Raw genomic sequence first — 21,989 nt, 5'->3', positions numbered from 1 at the left:
AACATCTTATGTTTATCTTGTATATTTTGTTGTGGTTTGCATGCTTTTTACATAATTTTTTATTTGCTAGATATGTTTTGTTGAATGTAAACATAGCCTTTTTCAAGTTGGAAGAGGCTGTTTACACTTCTTTTTCTATCTCTCAGTACAAGATGAATGTACTATTAAAAGTATCCTAGCAACACTTGGCATAACAACAGCTAAGAAGTAAAATCATATGTATTACCAAGCGACGGTCCATGTTTACTTTTGTTTACCACCCATTTCAACCCCTTAATGTTCAGTTCAAAAGGCCGTACTGTGATGTCTTAATGTGGTCCGCATGTTGTCCGTGCGGAAATCCGGAGTGCGGATCCATATTCATTAGAACTAGCCTTAACCCTAACTTCTGATGTTAAATAGTTCTTAAGTATTTGATTTTTTGGTTTCACATCCGTACTTGTATTACTGTGTCTTGTAATGTTCCTAGTAATTGCACTACAATTATATTTCCTTATGTTTTTTTTATGCCGCAATTTGTTGTGATTGGCATGACTTTTGCAAAGAATTTATATTTTTTATTCCAGAATAAAATATGGCCACAGCACAGCAAAGAAAAAAAGTACTATTGGCAATATAGTGTGGAATATCTGAAATATGGATTTGTATCAGCGCTAAAAAAGCAACAGCAACCATTGTGCCTGTTGTGTGAAGGAGTCTTTTTCAACTGTAGCCACGAAACCTTCCAGGCTTCTTGAACATTTGAAGAAAATACACTGATAAAGCAGACAAAAGCTTGACATACTTTCAGTCACTTCGAGAAAACTTTCAGAAACGGAAAACCATTGGAAATATGTCTGCTTGCACTTCACGACAAGCCAGTGATGGTTTGCGTGTATCATACAACATCTCATTGCTGACTGCTAGATCTGGTAAGCCTCATACAATTGGAGAAGAGCTTATTCTGCCAGCAGTAAGAGAGGTTCTGCACACAGTTTTACACAAGTCACCTGAACAAATTATTAAAGCTATTCCTCTCTGTGATAACTCTGTTAAAAAAAGAGTGGATCAAATGGATGAAAACACTGAAGACACATTGTGCAACATGCTTAAGATAACAGAATTTAGCTTACAGTTAGATGAGTCCACTCTGCCAGGCAATGAATCTTTGCTTCTTGCTTATGTTCGTTTCGTCAAAGATGAAAGTTTGGTTCAAGAGCTGTCATTTGCAAGACAACTAGAGAGAGACACAAAAGGGGAGTCAGCATTTCGTGTTGTTGAGAATTATTTCAAAGAGAAAGACATCCCGCTTACCAACACTGTTGCCTGTGCAACAGATGGGGCACCATCGATGATAGGTCGTCATCGTGGCTTCATCAGTTTCTTGAAAAAAGCTGTACCTGGTGTGTTTACAGTGCACTGTGTAATCCGCGGGCAACATCTGGTCTCAAAATCCCTAAGTGGTCGTCTTCACCAATCACTGAGCACTGTTATCACAGCAGCAAATAAAATCAAGGCACATGCTCTCCATTCCCGACTGTTTCAACAGCATTACACTGAGAATGATGAAGATTTTGAAAGTTTGTTGTTGCACACAGAAGCTAGATGGCTGTCAAAGAGAAACTGCCTGAGACGTTCCTATTCACTTTTTAAAACAATTGTTGAAATCTTCCAAGACTCCAGATCTGTTCTCTGTGATGAACTAAGAAACATCAAGCATGACATAGCTTACTTGTCAGATTTATTCACAGAGTTCAACGAAGTTAATTTGCAAGTGCAAGGAAATGAGGTTAACCTTGTCAAAGTGAAATCAGCCCTCTCCACGTTACTGTCCCAGTTACGGTTATTCAAACGTATTATAGCCCGTCGTGAACTCTTACAGTTTCCGAACCCCTCTGAATTGGAGAAGAAGGGCATACCAGACGATGACCTTCAAGTGTATTGTGCACACCTGGATGAGCTGCATAAAGACATGTCTGACGGATTTCAGGATCTTTTTTGCTTAAAATACCAGACTAGGTGATCAATGAGGAAACAAGAACGGTGGAGGAAGCACTGGTTTCGCTCGAAAATGAAACTGAACCGAGGCTAAGGCTCAGAAAATCATATAAAGATTTTTGGCTACAAAAAAAAAAAAAAAAAAAAAAAAAAAAAAAAAATCAGACCACTACCCTGCAGTGTGGAACAAAGTCAGGATGTACTTTATCGTCTTCCCATCGTCATATTTGGTAGAGCGGGGCTTCGGTGCAGTCGCCCAGCATCTTTCCGAGCAAAGAAACAGACTACAGAACGCGGGGATCCAAGACTTCTTTGTGCCTTCCAGCCTGATGAGAAGCTGATATCCCTGCACCAAGCACATCCATCCCATTAAAACTGTGAAGACACTGTAGTTACAGGTGAGTTGTAAATTTACCCTTTTATATTGTTAAGACAGCTAATTACACTGGTTTACTAGGTTAAATTTTATTTGTGAAATACATACGTGTGTTTACAGTGTTAGATTAGTTGTTTTGAAATTGCAGTATACCTAATACCAAGAAAAAGGTGTATATGTGTGTGTGGAGGGGGGGGGGGGGCGCTAGGGATGTGGCCTGGGAGGCAAGGGGGCGGCAACTCGAAAAAGTTTAGGAACCATTGACGTAAACAATTGAAGGAAGGAGGTGTTGTGTGACGTAAACAAATGAAGGATGTGTTGTGTGACGTAAACAAATGAAGGATGGAGGTGTTGTGTGATGAAAACAAATGAAGGCTGGAGGTGTTGTGTGATGTAAACATATGAAGGAAGGTGTTGTGTAACGTAAACAAAAGAACAAAGGAGGTGTTGTGTGACGTAAGCAAATGAAGGAAGGAGGTGTTGTGTAAGGTTTGCAAATGTAGAGAGCGCTGAAGTGTTATGCAAAGGTAGTGTTAAGTCATGTAAGGAAATGGACGAAGAGCACAGTTGTTGTACAGGGCTGGTGCTGTTGTGTGGTGCAGACTTACTAACCTCTGCAATCCAGCGGCCTGTTACATTAATCCCTCTTTTAGCCAGGCGATTTTATTCGAGTTAGGGAAGCCACCAACACGTCATTCACCTTAATTTGGCTCAGATTTTCCAGCTTATTTCAAGTAGGTCATTTGTCAGAATTAGATAATACTGTAGCTCTACATCTTTTTCGTAGCACTTCTTCCTGATTAACACTGAATTCTAGTGTTAATCTATTGTTACAACTCAACTTCAAGATGGAGATGGCGGTTTTAGGCCACGTTAGAGTAAAACCAGTGCACTAGTAAAAAGACTAAGATATAGAAGGCTTTTATTAACTAACACTGACCAGTTCTAAGAGTCTATTCAGAGCTAAATAAAATCATCTGGAGGTAGTACAGAAGGAGTAAATGGATGGTGGAACAAACGTCAGCATCAGTAACTTGTCTGTAGTTAGTATAGCAATTTATAAGTGGTTGGTTTCGTGTCAACACTCGTAAATTATATTCCCTATGAGTATTGTGTCAGCACCAGTAATTTTATATAATGTGGGGTTGGTATTGTGTCAGCACCAGTAACTTCTATCCTGTGTAGCTGGTATTGTGTCAGCATCAATAATTTATATCCCGTGTAGTTGGTATTGTGTTAGCACCAGTATGTTACATCATGTATGGCTGGTATTGTATCAGCACAAGTAATGTACATCCTGTGTAGCTGGTATTGTGTCAGCACCTGTATCTTTAATATGATTCAGCTGAATTGGTATGCTGTCAGTACCGGTAATTTTCCCGTGAGATTTAGTTGTTCATCATTTCACTGTGATTATCTCGTTTTTTGCGTCCGTGTTATGTTTGCCCCTCTCCTTCAAAATATAAAGTCCCTTGTGTTGTGGGAAGGATAAAAATAAATGATAAAAAGAAGGTGTACATTGCCACTTCCTTATCCTGTAACAGCGACACACTAAACTTATTTTTGTATTCTGTAACATGCAGTAATCACAGGCAATCAGATTTTCAAGGAAGCTTGGTTTATAGATATAAACCCTGTGAATCATTGTTTTAATTTTTTCTTGCTGCTGCTACAGCTAAACATCACGGCTGAAGTGGCTTTGAAAATGTAACACAAAAAGCACAGAGATAACGACAAAACAAGTAATGAGAGAGAAAGATTTCAGCATGAAAAACCAACACTTCCAAAACTTTTATTTCTAATCATCATCATCTTGACCTCTTATTTTCCCCTAACGATGGGGTGAGGTGCAGTCCAGAGGGGAAGAAAAGTGAGCATGAGAGAGGGAAAACCATCAAATGCATGGTCTTGGCTATAATTCACAGACTTAGCCATCTCCACAGTGAGTCCTTAGTTCTGGTATTACTACAGACCTTGGCTGAGATGACTCATATTTCGATGCAACAAGTAAACGGAGAAAAAGATGATCACATGGCGGATGAGCACCATCATAAGTTTGCGTAATCATACAAAAACAATCAAGCCTCTTACTCTAGTTTTTTCTTACTGCTGCCACTACTAAAAATTATGGCTGAGATGGCTTTGAGAATGCGATGCAACAAGTAGAGTGAGATAAAGATGGCCACATAGATGAAGAACAACACGTCCAGCATGAGGAACTCCACCCACGAGAGCTGGGCTGCAGGGCTCCTCAGTTGCGGCGCTCCCCGGTGGCGGATGACGTACTCCGTCCAGAACACGGCCCTCTCCTGCGGCGTCGTCAGCTGATCTCGCAAAGGCCTCGACATCCCCAAAATGTTTTCTATGTACCTGAGCACAAAATGAACGGAGGTAGTTTTTCATTACGTGTTTATTGGTCATTCCCCTTCTTGTACCGTATAATAGTAACTCATCTGGTATAATGCCTATCGACAACGCGAGTCATTAAGGCAGAAATAGTTTTTCTATTTTTTTCTAAGTTCTGGTCTTCCTACAGATTATGACTATACTAGCTAGAATGCACTATAATACTATAATGGTAATAATAATAATAATAATAATAATAATAATAAAAATAATAATAATAATAATAACAACAACTATAAAAGGCACTAACTTTGGATTGGTTGTGACGTCGGTGAGGGCCTCCACAATGGCGTCAACAGTCAGTTCCTCCCACACCAGCATGCGCCCGATCCCTGAATTCCTCATAAACCTCCCGTTCTTGGGTTGGTCGCCGAAGATTGGGAGGGACAGGAGGGGCGTGGCATGGTAGATGGCCTCCTGCATGCTCAGAAGACCGCCGTGGGTAATGAACACCTTGACCTTGTCGTGACCTGGAACGGGGAAGCTGGGTTTAGTCTCTTGGCCTCAAATGACTCATTCCCGACTGAATATGATAGACTGAGAGTTGTCCCGAGCGTGAGAAGGCTTAATGGTGACGGCATTAACACTCTCAGGCTCCATTACTAGCCGTCAGCTGAATAAAATCGTCTGGCGTTAGCTGGAATAAAATACCTGATTTGTCCCTACCATTAAATGGTTAGGTTCTTCACTGTGATGACTCCTCTTCTTTTTGGTTCGTGCCACTCCCAAACGATTTTATCCAGCTTGAGGACAATTGAACTGGAAGTGTTACATATAGTCTTCATTAACCCCTTCATTGGTAGAGCTTCTTTATAAACTGAAGAATATAGCCTGGTCGCAGCCCAGTTACAATGAGGATCATATAGGTGAAGAGGATAATATGTGGATAGCACTGGTCATACAGAGTTAATATTTTGGGCTGTCAATAAAAAATAAAAGCAACAATACAGCACTGCGCTTAAAATTAATATTCATTTCTGGACATATTACATATTACACCCTCAGGTGTCTCTTACACTTCCATATGACTCAGTGTTAGATGGGAACTTAATAATGCTTTTCACGTTCATAATCTCTTCTTTGAATGCATGAACTCACCAAGAATATCCTGCTGTGGGAGCCATTTCCTCATCATGACGTTTTCTGACACGCCTTCTAGGTCCTCCTCGAACTTCCAGATGACTCGGTGTGGCAGTCTACGGAAAGCCTCCACAAAGGCGTCTCGGTACTCCACTGGCATGGAGTTCCCCCGGGTGATGGAGCCCAGACTGAAGTATATCACACCCTCAGGACCCGCACCGGATATCCATGATTCCAGATCCTGTCAAAAGTATCCTTCCTTACAATTACGCCATCATCGCTTTAACCATTTCAGTGACGACGTTTATATTATGGCCTTGATGAACATCTAGTAAATGAAGAAGTGTGTGGTTTTAGCAAGAGTAAGGAAGAAAATACGTCACCATAGTCATGGAGTTAATACATGCTCACTGTTATTTTCCTTAGCGGAGAAATGTTTGAAACTAGTATATGACAAATTGCTAGAGAAAGCATAACAACCAGTCTCGTTTTACTTCAGTCAAGTGCAGGATTACCCTTGGCTATGAAACTCAATTGCATTTAAAGCTAGACCCGCATGTTCCCCTTAGTGGCATTGTTAAACGAAAAATCTCCAGTCACTTTTTGGAGATCGTCAGCAAAAGCCTCATTCCGAAGAGTTCATTCCAGTAAGTCAGTATTTATATGTACAGTTCCATCCCACAGTTTCTACTTATCCTCTACAGTTTCCCTGGCTGAAAATTCGTACCAAGAGTGTCACGTCGAGTGAAGACCGGTTATCCAATACTAAGATGATATACTCTTAATCTCAAAATTGGCCCCGATTGTCGTCTTTATCCAGGTTATTTCACGCAGCTCATTGGTAGAAAAAGACAATACTACGGATTTACTTCCTTTAAATAGCATTTCTTCATGACGAGCACCATATTCTACTGAAAATATACATTTACACCTCGGAATTCATGATGGAGAGATGGCAATAAAAGGCAAATTAGCGTAAAAAGCCTATAGTTAGAAGTTTATCCAGACAACACGAGAAACAATGTGTGATGGCACATGACAGTGTAACTCTTGCAATTTAAAAATAAGCTTCGAAATACCAGCAAGAGATATTCGTTCTGTGGAAAAGAAAGAAAAAAGGCATCACTTCCTGTCAGTCAGTGCAGTGGTACAGAGTAAGGCCAAAACTATGGGTCGTATTCTAAGTGAGTTCCCAGATTCCGTAGTACTTCTTCTTTTGCTATTTATTCTGCACATTGCACCACAGTATCACCTTGTGATTACTGATGCAAACAACGCCGAAAATAAAACGATACAGATAACGTGAGAAAACGTAAAGGTATAATATTCCAATTAAACCGCTAAGGAAGAGGTGCCACGAACTCTGTCGCCTAGAAAACGGCACAGCAGAATATCAATATGTAATAGGCAGAGTAAATCGCCAAGGAGGAGGTGTTACGAAGTCTCCTTTTGCTGACAAGTATACTAACCTCCGGGAGCGGCTTGGCAGGGCGGCAATGCATGGCGCCCACCTGCACCTGTGAGGGCAAGAGGGGCAGCGTAATGTCCAAACTGAAGTGAGTGTTTATCAGCGTCAGACTCTGGTTTCTCTCTATGTCCAGGAGATGTGGTAACTCAGGGAACTGGGCTGATATCTGTAAAAAACAGTGAATGAGTTAATAAGATAAATAAACAAATAAAGTAAACAAATAAAATATAAATGTAAATAAAGTAAACAAATAAAAGGTTAATCAGTTGGAAATGTTCATGTGCAATACAAGAGAGGCCAACAACTGACTATCGCTCTCAGAGCACCTTTTGCACCATCCTGCACACACACACACACACACACACACACACACACACACACACACACACACACACTTTTTCAACGAGGGCAAGTGACTGTGAAAACCAGCTGAAGTCGTGTGTCCCAGAATCATTTACATATTTAACACTCTCAGGCTCTTGTGACTCATCCTCAGCTAAATAAAACCGTGTCAAGTTTAATGAAATAGAATACCAGAGTTGTCCTGAGCACAAGTGAGTTAATGGTGACAGTATCAGTACTCAGGACTCACTCAGCTTTGCTGAGTACTCGAACTGTCCCGATAGTAAAATATTTAAAGAATTTTATGATATAAAGGTAACTGGAAACAAGACATAAAAGCCTGACTCAGTCCTGCATAATACAGTTAAGTAATCGTTAGAGGAAAGAGGTACGGAAAAAAGGAGGGGAGGGAATGAAGGGGAGTTGGGGGGAGAGGGGAAGGGGAGGTGAGAGGGAAGGAATGAACGAGAGGGAAGGAGAGAGAAGAGGGAGGCTAGAAAGTGAGGTGAGATGGGAACGGCAGGGTCGTAAAGAACTGTAATCGAGACGCAATGGGAGGAAGTCCACGTCCACACCAAACACTTGTTGTCGGGGGCGGTTGCGGGTGGGAGTTCTGCATCATCATGACCACAGTGATTGTGACCAGTACAAGCTGCCCCACTGGAACGCAGGCAGGTGCGGGCGTGAACTTCCGTGGATTACAGTAATACAAAGCTCCCACCCATGCCTACAAGCGTTTGGTGTAGACGCGACCTAATGGGTAAAAACTCACTTCTTTCTGGATCCTAGGAACAACTGACCAGTGTCGCCAATCGATAACGTGCACTATATAGGACACTGTATTGAGAAAACGTTGCCAAGCGGACATCCGTGTGGGAAAATCGAATATGAAGCTGGGGAAGTAGGCTGGGTTTTGGACGTTGCCCAGGATGGCGCTGTTACGAGGGTCTACCCCGCCTGTGGAAAGCGTGATGAAGGGAACGTCGTGCAAAAATGGATAGGCTACCTGCAAGAGGGAAAATACTGTTCATATTGATGTATAGCCACGAGTTACGTGTTAATCAATAGTATGATAAACTAAACATTAGACAGCTACCTAACTTTCGCCAGCCATTGTTAAAACACTTTCATGTGAAAACGGATAGGCTAACTACAGCAGGGAAACCATATTCGTACTGATGAAGAACCACGAGTTACTACGAGAGACCAGACATTGGGTAACAACCTAGGTGTAGTCACCAATTATAAAAACAAAACAAAAAAAAAGCTTCATGCATAGACGTGCATGATAACAGTAGGAGGGAAAGGAACTTAAATTCGAACTGACGTAGAAGCACGAGTAACGTCTTTACTATTACTATGATAGAAGAAACATTGGCTAAGCACCTAAGTATAGCCAACAGTTATCAGGAACTCATACAAGAGGATAAATAACATAAAAAGTAATACTCATACTGATGTAGAGGCACCAGTTACCTCTTAACCTTTATCATTTTTTATATAGGCAAAAATCATATCTATATTTCGACGATTGTACTAAATTTAGTGAAGATTTCTTGTAGAGGAGGGTTTAGAGTGATTCCCACTTAACCTCTCCAGTTTAAAAATTTTTCCAAAAATCGGATGGATATATAAAAGGTAAAAAAAAAAAAAAAAACACACGTCATGAGTCTGAAGGGCTTACTTAAAGCGGCGATAGATTAGATGGCAGTTTGGAAGTAACCAACCGTTATCAGAACGCTCTCGTTATATCAGGTATGGCTAGACCTTCATGATACGGAATATGGGATGACATAAGCTCTCGAAACTGTCATCCGACTGTCGTCAGAATATTACCCCAATTATGCATTCACAATAGTTCATCTCTTTTAGTCTTAAAAGAAAAGAAACATGAATCGGAAGAGGAAGCAAACACCAGGTACAATTGGATGCAAGAATTTGCTTAGTATTTTACTTTTGCCTTCCACTTTCCTTTGATGACTAGTACGCCATAACAGAGAGAGGATGTGTGTGTGTGTGTGTGTGTGTGTGTGTGTGTGTGTGTGTGTGTGAAGGTGGCGGGCTTGTCTTAAGTGTAAAATATATTTGTTCCCGACTGTACTCTTCCCGCTTTGCATCGCAGCACATTGGAGGCTGCATATAAAGACAACAGTGATGGCCTTTGAAATCGCCTCGTCATAGGGTCATATGGTACTGTGGTTCTCCGTACTGCTGTATCATCATCATCATCATCATCATCTTCAGCAATAATAATAATAATAATAATAATAATAATGATGATGATCATGATGATGACTGCTGTTTACCTACGATTACTACTGCTGCTACCACCACCATCACTACTACTACTAACGATGATGATAATAATAATAATAATAATAATAATAATAATAATAATAATAATAATAATAATCAACATCGGTAATCATCAGTAAACAATGCTCATCATCATTATCATCATCATCATCATCATCTTCATCAAATACCATTATCGTCACCATTTATCATCATCAGTCACCATCATTAGTCACCAATCAATCATTCATAATCCAGTCAATCATCATTCAGTCAACAATCAATCATCAGCCAGTCATCAGTCAGAACTCTTACCTCATTAAAATATCCATTCACAATAATCACATCAAATTCTTTTCTCCTCCTATACAGATCCTTCACCTCCGGCACCGTATACAGCTCCCTGGCGATTCTGGGCAGGGCTACGGTGAACAGTGTCGTAGTTCCAGCTGGTTCTCTGCGGGTGGCGAACATATTCATTTGGTCCTCCCTAAAATGTGAAAGACCGTGATGGATCTCGTACACATTGGGGTGCTTCGAGGCCTTGGGATGGTTCGTCAGCATCACCACCTAAAAAAAAAAGAATAAGGATAAGTAGCGGTAGTAGTAGTTGTAGTAGAAGTAGTAGTAGTAGTAGTAGAAGCAGTAGTAGTAGTAGTTGGTTGAATTTTGAGAAGCGGTTCGGGGTATAAAGGAATTCTGATAGGTAGAAAGTTCTGCAGTATGGCAGTGTGACAAGTCATGAGTTCTACCAGATGCCCGTATAGCACGAGGGATGGCGTGGAGAAGTGGCACAATGGGTGCAACTTCCTCCGAGCATTATCATAAAATTATCTGTATAACAATGCAAGGGTGGCAACCCTCGATGAGAATGAGTTTATTTGTAACTGCGGGTTGTTAATTATTATTTTAGCTTTGTTCTGAATTGTGTCCAGTTGTTTTAGTGCAACAGTCCACATCCACTCCACAAGGGTGAGTAATACTCGGACTGAGAGCGTACATGACTCTTGTAAGTTAAAGCTAACTGCTCGTCAGCTAAGAAGTTACGGACTCCGTACAGTAATCCAGGTTTTTTGGGGACGGTTTTTGCAAGTGATCTAACGTGAGAGGTCCAACTGAGGGCAATAATACGCGAAACACCAAGAATTTCAATACTTTTAGAGCTAGGAATATTGGTTGTATTGAAGGTAAGAGTAATATAAGAATCAGGCAATATCTGGCTATTAGCAAACTGGATATATTTGGTTTTTCTAGCATTAAATGAGATAGTCTTTTTATTTTATTTTTTTTCCCATTCAGTGATCTTAGATAGGTTTTGATTTATTGAGATTACTCTGCTGAGCTGGTGGATAAAGATTATCAAACTTTGTGAATAGGTGGTAAAGTGTAAAGGAACTGTGAAGCGTTGATTCATCTTCATATATGTGAATGGAATTATGGGTGACAGATTAGAGATAATTAATATGAATGAGGGAAAAGGTTGGAGCCAGGACTGCGCCTTGTGGCATGCCGGAATTACTTGAGAGGAAATTAGAATGTTTAACAATGTGTTTAATAATGACAGTCTCAAGTACTTTCCCAAGAGAAGATGAGACAGCTATGGGTCTGTAATCAGAGAGATCAGAGAAACTTCCTTTTTTGGAACTGGGGAATGTTGGGTTCTTTCGAAGAATTTGGAAAACGAAAAAAGTATGCATGGATAGTATTAATAATTTAACTAGAACGATACGAAGCTCCGGAGAAAACCTTTTCAAAACTATAGGAGCAATTCCATTTGGACCGGGAGCTTTCTAAGTTGGTTAATTATCTTGGACTGAGTTTACATACCTAGTCCTGCATCTTTAATGAAGCAATTTCAGGAGAGTCAGGTTTTAGTTTAGTAGCTTTAGTAGCATTGACATAATACTAAGTACCTGTTGAACAATGTTATGCTTCGATTAGCCATTAAAAATATAAACAATTTCTCAAACACTGAAAAGATGGACGATCGTTGATATTGTACTTTCTCTGTTACGGCTAAATCGAAGGATAACATTGTTTATCAGGCAACTATAAAGTCAAAGCTGTTTTAACATCATGTTTTCTATTTTCAACGCCAATCTCCCTTATGCAACAAAAATGATCATTTATGACAGTTTCAGTGTCCTTGTAGCCCAAAAGTCTTAAGTGGCAATTAGGCTTACAGTTATTTCCAGTACCCTGAAATTTTAACTTGATCCGTGGCCTACTATCTTCGATCGATCTGCACCCAGATCAAATAAATTCTTTCCAGACCCACACACAATACATATACCAGTTTTGATCTATATCGGAACAGGCATTCGTGATTTTTTCCTTTTTTTCTTTTTTCATACACAATGCGTACATAGAAACCAACTCAGTTATAATAACTACGTCTGTGTGGTCACGTATGCCGTCCTCGAGCTGAAGGGGTTAACAATCAGTCTCTTGCAACCTTTTAATCTTACCTTGTGGCCCCGGTCTGCCAAGGCCTCGGCCACGGGCATAAAAACGTTCCTGTGGCTCTTGGAAGAAACAGGCAGAAGCATGAGGATCTTGTAGGAGGCCTCAGGGGGCAGCAGCTCCCCCGCGGCGTCCCCAGCCAGAGCCGCCACCAACACACAGAATACCGTCAGCTTCATCTGAGGACATGGGTAAAGTTAAGCCTTGGGAAGGCCGTATTACAAAAGCTGAGAGCGCTAGAGTATGAACGAGCCTCCAATTTTGACGATAATTTCTGAAGCGTGTGATTGATGACAGAACATGTCTGGCTATCCTGCGTCATTACTAATCACACTTTCAAATGTTGGATGCAGGTTAATAAGATCTAACAATTACAAATGTTCCATAAATGACCGTCAAAAATCAGGAAGTTGTTTACACTGACACCCTCCGTTCCCATAGGGCCATTAATTCAGTACGTGACGTCCCACACGGTTGAACCTAGTGGGCTGCACACACACGAAAACAAAATATCACTCTACACAGCCTGGCCCATATAAGCCTTAAATCTCCCTGCGTCTACTATGATCGTTCGGATGATGATAATGATGATGATTTTTTTTTTTTTTTTAATTCGGCAGCAGAATCCCACACCGGAGAGAGGTAATTCACTTCAGAGCATAGTTTAGCATGCAGAATTACACACTTATCAGGCAAACACTGAATGATCTTGAAGCTAGAGAGGAAGTCTGAAGCAGAAATGATAAGTGAAGGCTATATCTAACCCCTCCAAACATTTCACTCTTCCCAAAACTGAATTTAAAAAAAAAGAACATGAAACAGCAATGATGAAATAAATACATCATCGGGTTGAAGGGGTCAGTAATGAATAACTAAAATATATGTTGATATTTCTCAAAGACATGAAATATTATGTTCTTCCAGGGTCACAAAAAATCATTGGCAAAATTTACGCAGCAATGCGTTAATTATACCACCGTGCAATATATATATATATATATATATATATATATATATATATATATATATATATATATATATATATATATTTAATTTTTTTTTATTTTTTTTTTCGAAATTTTACTACCTTAGAGGAGAGGCAGAAACACAGCGCCACCACACACTGACAGTCTACTGTACACGCGCAATGCCGAACTCGTTATCTTTCCCTCTCGTGACCGAAATATCACTCGCGTAGTTGCCAGAGAGAACTTGAAGTAAATAATGCTTCCTTCTTCTAGCCCTTAAATTCTATCACTTGGCCTAAAATTGCCTTCTCTCCATCTTGAATTCTAAGCTGTTGCAAGAGATTAATACTAGACTATGATGCCAGTCACAAGGAAGTGCTATGGGAAGAATGTTAAGCCAAGGCATTGCCTTTTCTTGCCAATGAGCTGTGTGAAATAAGTAACAACAGAACGAAAATCTGGACCAACTTAGAGTAAAATGAGCATTGAACAGTCCGCGCTGCATTAGGCTGGAGAAATTTCTGCTAGTTTTTATACACGTGATTGCATCCTTAATAGAGCTTGATAAAAGGACTTAGATTTAAAAGCGAGAGTAAATGGGAAATCTGGCATCGCTGTAGGAGTTGGCACATTGAGCCAGAGGCCAAAGGTGTATTGTTTGAGTGAAATGACCAGTGATTATGTACAGTGATTATGTCTTTATAGTTCACTTCTTCCACTCTGCGAGGCTATTTCTTGTGTGTTGCGGGGACGGCTCAGCGCTATCAATGTCTCCCGCAACTGCTATTCATTTCCCACTCCCACTGCCAAGCTAACATCCAATATCCATAGTATACAATGTCTACTCCCGGGCCTCCCGGGTGCGAAAGAAAACGTGCCCGCTCCTGGGTGATGACGTCACACTCTCCTCTCTGGTCTCCAGCGTCCCAGTGCATACCATACATTGTTACACAGTAAAATTTTTCTTTTTTTCCTTTCATATCTTAACATGTGGTTACATATTATGTCAGAAAAGAGGTAAATATATAACACAGGCCTACTAATCTCTAGCCAAACTCTTTAGTGGTTTCAGTCATACCCTGCTCATTCATTATAAGCTTTGAAACAGTGTTTAAGCATGTGGACTAGAAAATTATCTCATGTCATACTTAAAAGTTCATTGAACATGAATCTCTCTCTCTCTCTCTCTCTCTCTCTCTCTCTCTCTCTCTCTCTCTCTCAAGCAATCACTCAGTATTTTTATACATCTGTTTATTATCTTTTGAGTTTACTCATTTTTTTACAGTTTTCTGGATGAAATGATTTTTTTTTTATTCAGTACTCGCATTCTAAAAAACTTACGACAACGAACAAAATAAGTAATTACTTCATAGGGCAGAGAAACAAATTCAGCAGTTTGACTGGCTAGATTCTGTACAGTGGCTTTTCCAGGTTCCAGGACATTAGCTCCATGATGACAAATAAATAAGTTTTCCATTGTTTTTAATTTTTCTAGGAATTCAAAGCTAGGTTTCATCAGCTTTTCATTTCCTCTGCTAATTGCACCAATCCATGTGTCTTCTATGTTTGATGCCTTTGAACCGATGTACTCATACTGAGGAAATTTATGAGCTAAGAATCCACCAAAGTACGGTAGGCCCTTTTCCTCAGTAACTTCTTTTAACCCTTTAACTTCTAACTGCAGGTTGTCTGAAATATTTTCCTTGTCCATACCTTCTGCCTCTGGTTCATCGTTTTCGTCTGACAAGAACATCATTGCAGACAGGGTCAGTTCACGCTGGAGATTTTCTTAGCCATCCTAAGACAATGGAACATGCTCATCACTGAACGTGGAAAATGATCTTGCTGACATGTTAACATCTTCATTTTTTTGCTCCACGTTATATTTTGACCTCACAAGTGAACTATTTTTTCCGAGAAGATGTGACCTAACCCGATGTTTAACAGCAACAGGAGATGGATGCCTAGCGTACTTTGGTGGATTCTCAGCTCATAAATTTCCTCATTATGAGTACATTGGTTCAAAGGTATCAGATAAGGAAGACATGAATTGGTGCAATTAGCAAGGGAAACGAAAAATTTATGAAACCTAGCTTTAAATTCCTAGAAAAAATTAAAACAATGGAAAAGTTATTTGTCATATAAAGTCCTGCAACTTGGAGAAACCGCTGTCCACAATCTAGCCAGTCAAACTGCTGAATTTGTTTCTATGCCCAGTGAAGTAATTGCTGATTTTGTTCGCTGTCGTATGCTTTTCAGAATGCTAGTACTAAATAAAAAGAAATCATTTCATCCAGAAAACTGTAAACAAAATTAGTAAACTGATAACTGATAAAAAGATGTATGAGATTCTGACTGAGAGAGAGAGAGAGAGAGAGAGAGAGAGAGAGAGAGAGAGAGATTCATATTCAATGAACTTTAAATATGACATGAGACAATTTTCTAGTCAGTATGCTTAAATACTGATTCAAAGCTTATAAATGATATGAGCACACTATGACTAAAACCAATAAATTGTTTGGCTAGAGATTAGTATATTCTTTAGTTGCATAATTTCTGACATAATGTGCAAGTACATGTTAAGATATGGTAGGAAAGTATGAGGCATTTTAGGGTATAACAATGTAGGTATGAAATGAGACGCGGGAGACGAGAGAGAGGAGAGTGTGACGTCATCACGCAGGAGCTGGTGCGTTTTCTTTCGCTCCCGGCCAGCCCGTGAGTAGACATTGTATTCTATGGATATTGCTCTTACCCACACCAGCATCCTCTGCCTTCGCTGCAACACACAAGGTCCCGCCAGATGAATTTGCATTGGAACGCTATTCACGGGTCACCCATTTGTATATGTATACAGTGTGAATTTTCTCATATCTAAAGTAATAAAAATAATAATAATAACAATAATAATAATAATAATAATAGTAATAATAATAATAATAGCTACATATAATGTCTTCGAAAAGACTGTGTGGTCTACCTACTGTATTCTTCGGAGCAATTTAACTGGCCTTCACTCCAAATGTAATTTTCGTTGTTATTCACTCACACGTACCTCCTAAGCTACAGATAAAATTCGCGTCTCTCAAATCAGTATTATGTAACCGCCTGTATAGTGTCGAGTCATGCCCATCTGGTGAGTGATAGGCCAGATAAACTCCCACTGCTAATCGCGAATAAGATCATTGTCCTACAGACGATTTTATACCACTTGCCTCGTAATACCGAATACAAACGACAGGAATATGTGGATGATGTAAGGAAAATTTCGAAGTAAGAGCTTAATCACTGGTTTTCCATAAATATCTGTACTGAAAGGGGATATTGGTTTTCTTAATATGTCAAGGTGGAGACAAATTAATGAGTATAAAAACTACAAACATGCATCTCTTACGTCTCATATACTATACTTTCCTGCTTGGCCTTCAGCGATAACGTTAAATAGAGTGTTAGGGCTTGTAGTGAAGTGTATATATATATATATATATATATATATATATATCGTACTACAGGCAAGAGGCATAATTAATACGAAACGTCAGGCACATTAGCAAGAAGCAAGGACGATTATGTTATTGTGGATTCGTGGGTGCAGACTCATCTCGACGTGAACCCAGTGAACTGCAGGCTAAAGTTACCCTTATCCTAGTCCACCCCCAGGCTAAAGTTACCCTTATCCTAGTCCACCCCCCTCCTTTTGTGGGGTGAGGAGGGAGCTGAGGAACGTTTATATAACCAGGTAGAGGAGCTATCCGGTTATATCTGTGCCACTGCGTGAAAGCTTCCCCCTCTCTAGCATCCTTTGAAAGATAAACTGGGAATGTTGTAAGACCGATAATTAAATCGTTGTCGCCAGGTAACAGAGCTGTGACACCCTTATGTTAGATATTAGCTTGCCTCTGTAGCGGGAAGAATAATTACTAGTCTTTCCTGGGCGTAATGTAGTGGTGCTCTCTCTTTCCTCTCGGTCTCACTGTGCCCCCCGCTCTCTTAGATGCATGAATGAAGATAAATGAATAAACAGCTAACATTATATACAGTTTCAGCTCAAGAAATGTTATGAATATGGACCAAGGTAATATTCTTTGTGGTTCAAGAGAGTTGGTAAGTCCTACTCCCAAGCGATTTAATTTACTAATATACCTTACTGTTTTCCTTTATGATGCTGGTACAAACTATGCTAATATTAAAAAGCTTTTCGTAGCATACAAGAGGACATTAAGATGTTACAAGGAAAATAAATTGCTTAGGGAGAGACACTAGAAAGCCTAATCTTAAGTCTACTAATAGATTTAGGCCTAATCCATCCAGCATTCGTATCTGAGCGCGACGGCCCGTTATCTCTTAATGGAGCGAGATAAGGATGACCAGTAACTCCCGTGTGTCCATTGTTTACAAGGATCGCGGAATAACTTTTCATTGTGATGCATCGTTTTCAGTCTACATTCTAATTATACTCTGTCGACTTTGACTACATGTAAAAATGCCACCTCTCCTTCTTAAATGCTGAGCAACAGCAAGAAATTAACCTCAAAATTTGGTGCTAGTCACAAGAAAGTGCTATGGAATAAATTCAGAGCTGAACTATCCGTTCAATGTAACTAGCCGTAAAACTGCCAATTCTCTATTTCGATTGACTGCTGAGCTATAGCATGAGATAAACACTAGAATATGGTACTAGTCACAGAGAAGTGCTATCGAAGGAAGGGATGCAGGGTTGTAGTAATTTCTTATTGTCACTGGACAGTAGGTTATGAAAAGACGAAAATCTCCACCCAAGTAAATCTGAAAAGGGTATAGAGACCATCCAGCTTATATTTACAATAAGAAAAGTTGTTGGGTTGTTTTGATGGTGGTGTTCGGTCTGAAACTTCCAGGCAGACTAAAGCCAACCTACAATAAGGTCAATATTAACTAGCACAAAACCAGTAGCCATGATAAGTTTGATGCCACCAGTCAGTAAGTTTCTCTTGGGATTACTTTCCAACAAATCTAGCCAATATATGTATTAATTAAACAGTACAAGTAACAAGCTAAAGTAAGCCAAAGTGTGTGTGTGTGTGTGTGTGTGTGTGTGTGTGTGTGTGTGTGTGTGTGTTTTAAGCTTTTCCATATATGTGGGGCCCCAGCATGAGATAGCCTAACTCACTCTCTTTTGAACAGTCTGCGCACGGTTCTTAGTGACTTCTTCTGCCCGAGGGTTGTACTTGTGAGTGTTTTCAGAGCATGGAAAATACAAGATACTGTATATATATGCACTGTTGGTAATTTTATGTCGCATGCGTATCCAGTGTACAGTATGCTCTAGAATTCCAGGTGTCTTTCCACTGGATGTGATTAAAGAGGGAGACTTGAGGCTGTGCATCAGATTATTGTCTGCATAGGGTTAGGAGAGTGATGTTGACTGGTTGATGAAGCAATAAATATGTTTTGACTAAGACAGTGTTCTAATGAATATAGATACTGTTGGAGCTGACATGCTGCTTGCTGAATTTTGGGGTGTTACGAAGGCGTTGCCAGGTCATCAGCGCAAGCGTATACTGTTGCTAAAGGAGGGATGTTGGTATGTTATGGAGGAAAAGGTTCGAAATATGACCGAACAAAAGGAGATTATGAACAATCTTTTGCTGATGTTGAGTTGATGACTAATGTTTATGACAGTGATATACAATTTAATCAAATGTAATAGAGTTAATGACCAAGTGGAAGTATTTATGATCAGTTTTATAGTTTTGATATTTAAATCGTAGTATATCTTGTGAAGTAGGAATGCATTTTTATTTTGTTAATCTGTCTATCGATCTGTTTATTCTATCCATCTATCTATCATCTATCTATCACTCTATTTATCTATCTCTCTATTTAAAACAATTGAGTCTCAGCATGAATGGAGGGGATGTGACGTGGAGATGGGCATCAATTTCCTTTGAAGGCAGAATCATACAAAAGATTTAGGCCCGTTGGCTTACATCAACCCATTCATCACTGGAAGGCCTTCTTGTCGTGAATGAAAGTCGTTCGGTTGTAATCTGAATGAAACGAGAAGTACTGGGGAGGCAGATATGGCCTACATCAACCCCATCTGCATTAGAGATTTTCCCTAACCTGAATTCGTGTGGCTGTAGTCTGAGTAAAGTGAACAGTATGTAACCGTACTTCTCGGGGATAATGCTGAACCAAAGCTTATTATGTTGATGTATAAACATTGAGTTGTTTGGGAATTACACAGTCAAGAGTTTATACCCGACGACATTATTCCCTTCATTAAAATAACATACTTCTTCTCTATTTTTTCTGCCTTCAGACATTTTTCTTTAGCGAGGGAGATTTTTTTTTATCAGGAGGAGTTAAATACTGTCTTTATTAACTCTTTAATAACCTGATTTATCTCTCAAAATTAATTGAAATTGTCTGAAGATAGTAAGAATTAAATGAACTCTAAATAATGGAACTGTAGCGGTTAAGCCCTTCGTTACGAGGGGTCTTTCATAAGTCAGTCCTAATCGAAATATAAGTGGAATTACATTAGTTGTGTTAATAAGCCATTTGATTATTATAAGCTTATAAGCAGTCCTTGGGAAAATATATATATATATATATATATATATATATATATATATATATATATATATATATATATATATATATATATATATATATATTTTAATGCATCATTGTTTAGCGCTTTCTCATGCAATGGATACACGTAAGAACTCGTTACTTCCATATCATTTTATTCAGTGAAGAAAACTCCCAAACAAAAATAAAAGTAAATAGAAATAAAAAGAAAAGAAAAAAGTTAATGATTTAGGAAATGATTTAAGCTTTATGTACTAGACTGAAGGTACAAGGAAATAACAATGTAATAATATGATACATTAATTTTTGTGTAACATCTAGTGTTGTACAAACTGAGATCAGTGCTTTCACAAGTGCCTTTGATGTTTACATAAATAATGCATTCTATTTATATACGAAAAATGTGTTCGTAAGTTACCGGTTCCACAATTTTCGTTGAGAGCCTTTAAACTGCATGATATGGAATAGGGAATTCTTTTATGTTACTATTATCATTACTGGGTCCATTAGTTGGCAAAAGATTAGTAACAGCTGATCTGCATACACAGAAATATTTACAGGGAAGGTAGAGAAAATATACAGTGCCTGAAAGGTCACACTATGCTCATTCATTTAACATTCCACCACACGCCACCAGTCCATTTGGCATCCCACCTCACGCTAGCTTTGCTTTTAGCAGAAAGAGGAAAAATCAAAGACTCAGAACCTGCAAAGCCTTTCTCTTCCAAGTATAATAAAAATAAGAAAGTTATTTTTAAGATCCGCTCATTTCGAAAAGCCTTGACACATAACATTTCAAGGGATAGAGGGCGTCGCCAGCCGGGAAGACAAACTGAGAAAGACTGTCCCTGAATAATACATGGAAGACTGAGAGTACTAGCTGAATTTTCCACTAGGAGGCTGAGCAAGAAAGGGGTACGAGATTATAGCTACACGTGGGCTGAATGTCTGACGTTATAATGAAGAGATGCAAGCAGAGAGTTTAGAAGAAAAGTAACGATGTGTTCCATCTCTGGACAGACTTTTTAGACTGGAGGGTCAGATACAGCCTTCACCTAATCCCTTCATTTCCTTGTGGCTGTCTTAGGTGGAATGAAATATTCGGACGTTAGCTAGAACAAAAATGAACAAAACGTCCTCAGGTGTGAAGAAGTTAAGACAAAAATCCAGTTGTGGCCTCCCTTTAAGAAAAATAAGTGCAGGTACACACACACACACACACACACACACACACGCACACTTCTATCTGTCTATCTATCTATCTCTTTATATATATATATATATATATATATATATATATATATATATCTATCTATTTATATATATATATATATATATATATATATATATATATATGTGTGTGTGTGTGTGTGTGTGTGTGTGTATTCTGTAGTAATAACAACAGGACCAAATGTTTCAGTATTTGATTTGGAACCATGACTCGTGTTTGTATCGTATGTGGTTGTAAATATGATCAATAATTTTAAAACATTTTATGTTCATCTGCACAATAAGTTATATGTTACATATATCCATATAGCCTATCAGTAAGAATATCATTTCCATAATTTTTTTACTAACAATAAATCCTAAATACTTTCAACAGTGGGAAATGTTTTAGTTTTACCTGCCCTAGAAATTCTGACACTCTACCCTCTGACGTCACTGCATAAGTCACGACAGAAACATGTCTTTTCATTTTAACAAGCTCAAATTACCGGTTTCTAAGGTTTCTTTCATTCCCTATATATACCTTAATTTTCGTTTCACCATTCATAGTCTTCTATTTCCCTGATCTGTGAAATATTCGCCACTTTTACAAGGGCTAAGAATCGTAAGTAAAGATGCATATGCTTTAAATCTTGCAATATGATTAAGTTGCACAACAGAATAGTTACGGAAAAAACTAATGACGTGAAAAATAAGGAAAACTTTCTGTAAAAAAAAAAATACGCTGCAATAATATGGATACAACAATGACAACTGAATGCATAATGTGATCATCTTTTAAATATTAGGTTTTATGAAAGCAGTA

At 39.0% G+C, this 21,989-nt stretch overlaps 1 protein-coding gene across 1 annotated transcript in view; it reads right to left on the bottom strand.

Moving 5' to 3' along the window:
- Positions 1–12,586, bottom strand: part of LOC145418127 (uncharacterized) — a 31,250-nt gene extending 18,664 nt beyond the window's left edge. The window contains exons 1-7 of the mRNA XM_080286654.1: positions 12,413–12,586; positions 10,260–10,514; positions 8,422–8,655; positions 7,309–7,473; positions 5,858–6,080; positions 5,010–5,229; positions 4,445–4,723 (exon numbers count right to left, since the gene is read on the bottom strand). Of these exons, the coding sequence (XP_080142780.1) occupies positions 4,445–4,723; positions 5,010–5,229; positions 5,858–6,080; positions 7,309–7,473; positions 8,422–8,655; positions 10,260–10,514; positions 12,413–12,586 (1,550 nt within the window). The remainder of the gene's footprint in view (positions 1–4,444; positions 4,724–5,009; positions 5,230–5,857; positions 6,081–7,308; positions 7,474–8,421; positions 8,656–10,259; positions 10,515–12,412) is intronic.
- Between the last annotated feature and the right edge of the window lie 9,403 nt (positions 12,587–21,989).

The sequence above is a fragment of the Coenobita brevimanus genome, chromosome 14, assembly GCF_032717465.1.
Source record: "Coenobita brevimanus isolate Jiangsu-jjx chromosome 14, ASM3271746v2, whole genome shotgun sequence".
NCBI classification, from domain to species: domain Eukaryota; kingdom Metazoa; phylum Arthropoda; class Malacostraca; order Decapoda; family Coenobitidae; genus Coenobita; species Coenobita brevimanus.
This window is presented reverse-complemented; position numbering and strand designations above follow the sequence as displayed.